The 10,000-nt window shown below is 45.6% G+C and overlaps 1 protein-coding gene across 6 annotated transcripts in view; it reads right to left on the reverse strand.

Annotated features, from left to right (window-relative positions):
* The window catches only part of EBF3 (EBF transcription factor 3), a 117,721-nt gene that overhangs the window by 34,054 nt on the left and 73,667 nt on the right, over positions 1-10,000 (reverse strand). For 3 of the 6 annotated variants that reach the window (XM_004438866.3, XM_004438865.3, XM_087432870.1), the window contains exons 7-8: positions 5,161-5,242; positions 1,362-1,479 (exon numbers count right to left, since the gene is read on the reverse strand). In XM_004438866.3, coding sequence (XP_004438923.1) covers positions 1,362-1,479; positions 5,161-5,242 — 200 coding nt within the window. Of the gene's footprint in view, positions 1-1,334; positions 1,480-5,160; positions 5,243-10,000 lie in introns of all 6 variants that reach the window. The other 3 variants (XM_014794097.2, XM_004438864.3, XM_087432869.1) reach the window with 1 other exon arrangement.

The raw sequence follows: 10,000 nt of genomic DNA on the forward strand, positions 1-10,000 counted from the left end.
ACAACCTAACACCAGAGGGCTGAGGGGACCTTCTTGAACCTATCGCATTTCGAGCTCTGGCTCTCGGGGGAAGCAAGGGACTGAGGACGGGGATTCAACCTTCTTAATTGTGAACCTCATTAGTGATGGTTGCTAAGCAAAACACACACCTACCTTCAGTGCATAGGAAGGAGATAAACAGTACGTCACAGATTCTAACGACTCTGGCGCCCAGAGCGACCTTTAATTATTATATTTTTGTTCTCTTATACCTTAGTCATTAATGTAGAAAAACAAATTAGTTTATTTTCGTGGACCACAGCAGATTCATAAATTGTCTTCTAGTTTTTGTGTCTGAATCATATTTCATTCTGATAATCTGCACGTGCTCCATTCATTTTCCTGGGTACACATGTGTCTGTCTGCCTCATGTGTGGCTCCTGAATTCGAGACCTCAGTATAGAGGATCTGTCTTAAAACCATTTGGTTTTATGGGTTTTTGCTCTAAAGAATTAAATCATGCTGTTTTGTTTGCAACTCACTTTAAAAAAGAAAACTCACATTGTTTTCCCAACCATTCATATTGGTCAGAATCTCATGATTATTATGAAATGTTTTATAAAGGAAGTGGATCTAATGTTAAAGGGGATGTGACAAATCGTGGGCACCTGTGCATAAGCATGCAGCAAGGCGTGAGTGAGGGGCTTGGTTAAGGCCTGTGTCTTGAGTTTTTCTGAATTCTGACTCCGAGTACAAGAACACTTCTCCCTGCCTATCGCTCTTATCAAAATTCTCTTTTAACAAGCAAAACAAGAAGTCCTTCACTCACAAGCATTTGGTAGACAGTATTTTATGCTGGTTTTTTTCCGTCCCCTTCCCCCCCAACACTTGAACACACACTCTCTCTCTCCCTCCAGGAGCAGGAAATGGTCCTAAAAGTCCATTCTGAGCTGACTGGACCAGGATGTTACCATCCACTGCAACGTGCACAAAGTATCTGGGGATGATGTGGATGGGGGCTTACAACAAGCCAAAAGAAAACCAAATAAATTAAAATCGCAAGAAAAGCTCTAAGCAAAAGAAAGCTTAGGAACAAACCAATAAAGTGAAGGCCATGGCAGTGAAGTGAGGGGAAACCAGAGCCCCCCGCCCCCCAAAGGAAGAGCGGGGAGCAGCAGGAGGGGACTCTGTCCGGGCCCACTCTTTGGAGCACTCCCGCCCTGCTGCCGCACGGGAGGGAGGGCTACCTACGAGGGGGGCCCTGGTGAGAGGAACTCGACGTGAATCAACATAAAGGATGGTGCAAAGGAAAAGAAGCATCGCAAATAAAAAGAAGACATGTAACATGTGCCTACCATTTTCCAGATAAGAAGGGGCCGTACCTTCTGACGGGTCTAGGCGGCGGGCCCGCCGCCCATGTTTGGAGTTGTTGTGCACAAACATGTTGTCAGACACGGCCAGCACGTGGCCGTCCACGTTGACTGTTGTCGACACAACAACCTGCGAAGACGAAGGGGACGTGAAACGGGAGTTGGCAACAGGAAGGCACAGCCCCCCGGCAGGTGCCATCAAAGCATCTTGAACATTGCAGAGCAAAGGCACCCGCACGCGTTCCGGGAAATTCTCCCTTGATTGACGCGTGTTCACAGCTTTTTTGGCTAAGGCGGGTGGGTGGGTTGTTTTGTTTTGTTTCGACTCGAGATTGCTTCTCTTCAAAACCTGCTACACTAATTACAGTTTAAGCTCCTATTACGCTAACAAGTGAATTCAATTCAGAGACATATTCTTCTAGCCATTAGCTTCAGAAACACCCCTCCAGCCACTCATTTTAAAGCTGCTGTTTTGATTGATCTGTTCATATATTGATTAGATAGTTTATCTAATTAAAATTAGTTCACTTGAGACTGTCCTCCCTCGAAGGGTTGTAAGGATTCACAGTTGCCAAAAAAAAGGCTTCATAAATCAGAAGCGCTCCTGTTCCCTACATTCTATGATGAGATGATCCCCGGGTCAATTTTACAATTGCATCCAATGTCTGGTAATGAACATTTTTGCATCTGAAAAGAGCGAGTTGAATATGAATAGTGAAAGTGTTTTCAATACAGGGAAAATATCCTTTCTCAAGTTCATTGAGAAGGATGGTGACGACCCTGGTATGCCAACGGAATGTCCTTTCTGTGGGCATGAAAGGTTCCTCTCTTAGGTCCAGGCTCAGAGGGTGGCCCGGAAGGAGATGGCAGATGGGCCTTCTTAAACTCTCAGCTCTTCGGGGTAGAAGCAGAAAAGGAACTCACGCACGCAGGGATGGCCTTGCTGACCCAGACACCTTCCCAGGTGAGCTTGCAACAAGCATCCCAGAAATGGCAGCCCTTAATGGACTCAGGAAACAGGAAATTACTACCCAGCCTTGAGATTTTTCAACAGAGGTGAGTCCAAGTGGAGCATTATTTCCAGAACAGCTGGAGAACAAAGATTTGAGCCCAGGTTCAGTCTAGGTTTATCAGCAGGACTCCTGCGGCTGGAGCCTGGATTTGGGGTGCAGGGGGTCTGGCTCTCTGCCACATTTGGGCTGTGGTGAGGGCCAGCACCACCCAGAGAACCAGAACCCCACAGAGAAACGTGCAATGAGCAGGTGAGGGGGAACCAGAAGGGTTCCACGTCCACCCTCCCTGCTCAGTCTGCACGTGTCAAAACGTGCCATGTAAAACGACTATTAAAAGTCAAAGTTGCGATGGACCTCAGTTAATAATAGTGTATCAATATTGGTTCCTCCGATCTAGCAAATGTCCCACACCAAAGCAAGATGTTAATAACAGGGGAAACTGTGAGGGGGGATGCCCAGGAGGCATATGGGAATTCTCAGTACTTTCTGTGAAATTTTTTTTCGAACCTAAAATTGCTCTTTAAACAAGTCTATTAGTTTAAAAAAAAAAATGAATAGAAGCGATTAATAATAAATAAATAGTATTTTTAAGGGTTAACAAAAGACCAAAGCTACATACTTACATACAAAACATGTGTAATTGATTTTTTATTAAAAAAACTCAGGCCCCACAAGAAGCCAGTGAAGCAGGGCCAGTACTCACTGCACCCCCAAAGCTCCCTCAGTGGGGGCACTGTCCTTGACGACTCCCCCCTGTGGGCATCGCCAAGCGTGTTGGAGTACCAGGCCCCTCTGAGCCTGGAAATACTGTAAATGCTGCCACCAGCATCCCCACGTCCAGTCTCAGATGTCTCAGCATCTTCTCTTTAGACTGCTGCCCCCAGGGTGGTCATCTGCGTTGCCCTGGTAGGGGGTGGCTCTGACACCACTTTGGTGCCACTAGTGGGCCTGGCAGCCTCTGCCCAGAGGAGGCAGGGCTGCTCCTGTCACCCAGGCGCCCTCCTAGTGGTCTATCTGCCAGGCCCTGCCCTGTGCACTGAAGGAGCTCTACCAACACATCACCTGAGCATGATGCAAAGACACGTAACTAACACTGAGACACAGACTTGACCCTTTTCAAGTGCCTAGACCACGATATGTTCAAGAAACAAGAAAAGGCAAAAATAAAATAAAGGACACTGTCTTTGCTCTTTCGTCTATATACAGGTCAGTCACCAAGGGAAAAGAGTGTAGTTCAGGAAAGAGAAAGCAGACAAGCTGTGTTTCGTTTCTCGGCCCAGGCCAGCCCTGCAGTGCACCCACGGAAAGGCACTGAGATTGTGAAACCAGTCAGAAATACCGTGTAAGCCCTGACCTACTGTTAAGCCCAGTTAAACCTTCTGAGAGGCAGGGAGATTAGCTGAAGAGACCTGGAGGAAGTCTTTCTAGTAACTGCGGGCTCCACTTGTGGCTGATGCAGCCTTTGGCCACCAGTAGACAGTGTGTGACCTCCGCTCTGCTTAGACGGATCAATACCACCTGTGAAGCCCTGTGCAAGAAAAATGGGAGCAGGCCTAGCTGTTGGCAAGAGACACTGTCCCAAGCTTCAGAGCATGAGTTGGGCAAGCCCAAAGACCGTTCTCTGATTGGCTGGTTGGCTGTAAAGACAGATGTCACAGGTTTCGCTAAAAGACTGAAGCATAAGTTAAATTTCTAAAAAACACCTTGAGCTATTTGATGGTAAACTCATCTGAATCTCAAATAAGAATCATTTGGTAACTCATCCAATCTAGCAGTCATTTCCATTAGTGGCCAAATCCTCCTCTGGTTGGTAGGGACCAGCAGCAGTTGTGTGTCCCGGCCCAGAACATTTTTACAATTAAAATCAGCAAAATAATCCATCGTGTGTGCAGGGTACCCTTCACTCTGAAGTAGCCTCCTAACCATTTACAAACAAAAGCAAGAAAACTATGAACTCAGCCATCATTTATCCCTAAGCCCATCCAGCTTGCCACCTCTCTCCTTTAGATGAAATCCTCTGAGGCAAATCAGAGAACGAGTCAGCCTGGATCCAGGAACACAGTCTAGAAACTAGGCATGGAATTAAGGAAGCAGGAACACGTTAAACCTCAGGGGAAGGAAGGTGAGTTAGGAAAACGTTCGGGAATTTATAGAGGCCTGCATCAGAGAGGTGCGGCTCCCTTCATGAGGAGGGCCCAAGGTCTTGAGTATACCCAGTAGGATTATGGCTCTCCACCACGAAAAATCAGTCAATCCCTTAAAGAAGATTTTGGCATGGGCTCCAAGTTGAACAGCCATGTACAACTGAGCAAACTGAGCAAACAGGCTAAATTAGACACCAATGTTAAGAGGACTCTATTTGAAAAAATTCTAAGACAGTCATTTTGAAACACACCTATGAGACTTACCATGGTTGAATGTAAGAGGGAACCCAGCTTAACCTACAGCTCTGATAACTCTGATTTCCAGATATCCAGCAGCCCAACACAGAAGTCCAGGGCAGCAGGCCCACCCTAAGAGACATATCTTGTAATTGGGGCAAAAGCTTAGGTTACGTATTCAGAGCCAATTCAGTTCATCATGGGCCATAACTGGACTTGATGAATCTGGTGTGCTGAAGACACCAGATCATCTGTAAAGCATTTGAGTTAAATGTATTATCAAATGAACCAATTCTGGTTTGATCCCAAGCCCTTGGAGAACTAAAGATTGTTTTCTGAACAACTGCAATATCAAAGAATTCAGATTTCATATTAAAAGTCAGGACCGTGGTCCATGTGTCTTTGAGAAACGTGTACCTGGAATCTCCGCATATCTCGAGGGTTGCCTGCATTCTTCAAACAGTTCTGATTGCACTTGAGGAAAAACTTTAGAAAGAATCTATAAAAATACAAAAAATGGATATTTGTTAGGGTTATCAGACAAAAGACATAAACTTTTTGAACGACACTCTTGCATGGGGAGTAGTGGAAACTACCCCACCACCGTCTGCTGGCTGCCCTGTGGGGGGTGATATTGAGAGAAGACGCTGGGGGCCGCAGGGAGCAGGCGCCTCTGGGTCTGATGGCCAGCGTAGAACATCCCCACATGTGAAAGCAGCGACTTACATTTGTCTTGACATTATGGGCTTTATAATAACAACTGTGACTTGGATTGGCCATTTCTTGTCTGGATCTTTGCACAATTGACCATTAACCACTGGAGAGACGTCCATCCCAGATGGGGCTGCCAGCTTCAGCAAATAAAAACAAAGGATGCCTAGTTAAGTGAGTTTCAGATAAACAACAAATAAGTTTTTAGGATAGATACGTCCCAAGGCATACCTATCCTAAAAAATTGTCGTTTATTCGAAATTCAAATTTAACTGGACATGCTGAATTTTATCTGGCAACCCTAACTCCAGAGGACATCACTGCCTAGGTAAACATACTTTTAAAGACCTATTTTACAAGTTACTATGGGTACAACTCTTAGGCAAAAAAAAGATTGGGGGCTGCTGTTTTAAGGGCTACAATTACTTCTGTGACTTGTGTTTTTATGGGAATAATCAACACTCCTTGACCTGACAGGGAAATTGTTGCTCAGGCGGAGAGTAGGAGAGCAGCAGGCGCTATCCCTGGTTGGAGAGGCGAGGCCAGACGCGAGAGCTGTTTCTATTTCCCGCCCAGCCCTGCCCTTGAGTTCTGAAGCATCAAGTTTGAGGGGTCCTGACAGTGTGTTGAGATGCTGTGACAAAAACATCATCATGTTGTCCTCCCCATTCCCGCATGCTCACTGACAAATGCGGGAGCTCTGGCTTAAGGATGAACGTATGGACACTGGGAGCCTGGCTGCAACACTGACCGAGGAGAAACAAGGGGTCTTGTCCCTGAACCACCTGTGCCCCTCTTGAGAAGGCCTCATCCATCGTAAGCCAAGTGAAGGTGGGGTCTCTATGCCGACATATCTGCTCTCTTCAGGTGTCTAAGCATCCTGTCCAACAAGGCTCTAAACAAAAATTTTGCTTTCCTTTCCAATATCATCTGTCCTACTTGATCATTATTAATTTTTTATGAAGTTTCACATGACATCCTTGAACTCAACCTTATGGTCAAGGTTCCTTGTTGACCATTATCATATCAGAAAATAAAAAGACATAGCAGTCTAAGATTCATTCCTCTGACTGCATTCCCAACATATCCTGGATGACTTTTTACCAAGGCAGAAGAAAATCCGATTGACGGGAAAAAGAATGGTGGCTACTTAATTAAATTTTCTTAGATACCGCGAGGCCTCCCTATTTTAGGCCAGAATTTACATCTTTTATTAACTCACCTCACCTATACACTTAGCTCGCGCTGCCTCTTAACACCATCTGCCATCAGCATACAGTAAGTCACTTGATATTCCACCCACCAATTTTTCCTAACAACCACTGTGCAATTAAACTCCATGCGCTCTGCAGCGAGGTAAATTAGGCACACCTGCGGCCACACTGCATTTGAACTGCATCAGAAAGGGCCTAACAAGGTGAGGGCGTCACAAAGTTATCGTCCTGTCAGGCAATTAGGTTTTCACTTCGGGGACAGCCACACGGTGCAATTATGCCACACATTACCACCCGGCTAATCTTCTGAGCAGGCGCCGGCCTGAGAAGCTGCTCTTCTGTATGGAGCCGTCTACGGGAGCTTTTTTGTGATATGAAAGATTTTTTTCCCCCCTCCAGAGGAGGTTTTTTTCAAATTCCTTGATGCCTTTTTAGCCAGTTCGCCCTTCCACCTCCAAGAGAGCAGAGTAGGTTTTGAAGGTAGTCTAAACAGCCCTTGCCACACACTGTCACAATGAGGGTGAGCTGGCCTCACATTCTTGGGCCTCAACTACCATCAAGTGCAGAAATTAGCAGAACAAAGTTGGGTACTGGGTCCTGGAAACACCCCAAGCATCCTCAGGGGTTGACTCTGGAGCAGGTCAACACACACACACACACACACTTATTTTGGATGTGGTAGTGGTAGTTTCTGCTTCTATTCCAAGTGCTCACAAGCAGCGTGAGTCCTTGCAAAAAGATGTGTAGGGTACGGCCCCAGAGAGCAGGGTCCTTTTCAAGCACTCAGGTCCCAATTACACATAGCAAGGCACGACATCTGTAGGGACAGATCGAGGAAGCTTCAGTGGGGAGGAAGGGGAGCCTTGAGATTACTTTCTACCCTCGTCTTGGTTAGGCTGAGCTCAAGGATTCAATTTAGCCTTCACAAGGTGGACGGCACAGCACAGCCAGTACACCACCGCTGCGATTCTACCTGATTACTTACGGAGCAAACGTGTGCTCCCACCCACCAAGAGCTCGGTGCGATGCGCTGGGACCATGTTGGGGGGGTGAGAAAATTGAATGCCCGATGTGAAGTCAAATGGTAATTCTCATCCTTTACTCAATTACCCTTTAATTGGCTTTTTCCTGAGAAATATCTGACAACCACTTTACATATCTCACTTCCAGAGTCTGGTACACAAAGGACTTAATACTCTTGTTATGAAAGAAAAAATCTTTCCTATGTCAGAAAATCTTTGGCTTTAACACCAATAAACTCTTTATTACTGCTAAACATGGATTTGCTGCTCGATGGCAAAGAGGCAGTAAACATTCTAACCTGTCATTAGTACATTATGCTTAATTGTGTACAGTGTGCTTCCCGTTGCATCTGTTGGCCCATCATCAAAATGACCATTATGTACACTAATTCCCTGACCCTGTCTTTATTTCCCTAAAGAGTCATCATCTTTCACAGTAGGTACCAGAGTAAATCAAGCTTGAAATATGGGCTTTATTTACTCGTTTCTCCCAGGCAGGAGGGAAAAGCAGCAGCTCAGGGCAAACTGCTACACATCAGTCGAAACTTCCCAGTAATATTCTGCTCGGAAACAGGGTACGAGTTCCTGGAAAGTTCTCGGTAGCAATTAGAAGGCGAAAGGTGTGATCTCATTACTTTTGAAATCAGGTTTCCTCTTTGAGAGCATGCAGGGATTAGGAGAGAACGCCAGGTGGGCGATCTCATTCGCTCTTAGGAGCGCTGCTCCTCTAAGTCTCCAGCGCCCCGTGAGGATGGCCCCAGGGGCCCTCTGCTGGGAGGGCAGCAAGGGAGAGCCGCTAGTCCAGCAACTGATATCTTGAGTTTAAGCTAGAAATTCCAAGACCCATCCTCCTTTCTGCAGGGACTGCTATTTCACTGCTTCAAACAGAGCGGTGACTACGGCCATACGGGATGAATAAAGTTAAAAGTTTGGACTTGGATGCGTCTGTATCAAAATCCTCTCAAACAACCCCAGTGATAACGGAAGCACTAAGCAGCCACTAAAACAAATAACAGGATCAATCATTTTAACTGGAGCCCAATCGAGGTATCACAGAATACGCGGCGAGCCCCTACCGCAGTAACTAATTTCAAAGTCTGCTCCATTTCTGTGTGTTTAAGCTATGAATTAGTTCATTTATATTTACTTTTATGAAGCTGATTAACCAGAGCTTCTCTATCTGATGAAAATCATTTTAATTGTAGTGTTAGGCTCCTGTGTAATATCCATTACATTATGAACTGTTTAAATTCTACATGGGTATTGTGTAAATTGGCCCTTTGTGAGCGAGCAGGCAATTAGGACCAGACAGCTCTCCTTTAAGCGGCTACAGAACTTTGTGGTGTTGTTCAGGACAATCAGAAACAAAGGAGGCTGTTTAATTGTAATTTAATGGAATATCAAGGAGTCCGTGGCATTAGACGCTGGCAACAGAGAGCAGGAGAGAAAAATTAACTGCAATTATGTTTGATTAAAGCTATCCTTCTCAATAATCAGCGGTCCTGACAGGCCATGGGGCTCTAGTGGGTTCCAGGATGGCAAAAGGTGTTGAGCAATATTAAGGCCAATAAAGGAGATATTAGCATAGCTAATTACAGCCCTGCAAAACCTGTAAAGGGGGCCTCTGTGTATTGTAACGTGTGAAATAATTGGCTGAGGCCGTTATCAATTACATAAGGAATGAATTTGGTTTGTCAGAAAAAAGCTGATGAAATGCACTTCATCTGACACCATTCCCTTCCCTCATGTTTCTAGCAGCTAAGAACTTGCCCACTTTTATCAAAAGCTGCAACCTACCAGTGGCCAAATCTGATAAAATTATCTTGCCAGCAAGTGTTAGGTAATTAATACCACCCATCCTCACCGCCTTCCCTGCAACTGCTGTTTTTCACCCAACTGAAGCCACTAATCGTGTAGTAATGATTTCTTTCCCTCTGGTCAAAGGAGACCTAGATCATCTCCTTAGAAATGCAGCGGGCTTGGCGTGAGCACCTCATGATTGAGGAGAAAAAGGAAACTTTCAGCCGCTTTAAGGCCTGCCTTTTGCATGTGGGTATCACTCATTTGAAAATTACCTATTCTCAGCATCCCAGGAACCCTATGTACAGGGATTTTTTTTTTAATTTTTAATTGTCAAGTTTAGACTGTTGCAGAGCTTGGTCTTGCCAGCACTGGAGAACGTGAGTGACAGCGTGCTGTAAGGTGCACCCCAAGTGGCCTCGTGAAGACAAGAGCACAATTCCTGGGTGCACCCCCATAGCGCCGGCTAAGGGCCACACTCAGAGGAAAGGGCTCTGCCTTCCAATGGAC

The sequence above is a fragment of the Ceratotherium simum genome, chromosome 6 (genome assembly GCF_057802395.1).
Source record: "Ceratotherium simum simum isolate JZ-2026a chromosome 6, ASM5780239v1, whole genome shotgun sequence".
Taxonomy (NCBI): Eukaryota; Metazoa; Chordata; class Mammalia; order Perissodactyla; family Rhinocerotidae; genus Ceratotherium; species Ceratotherium simum.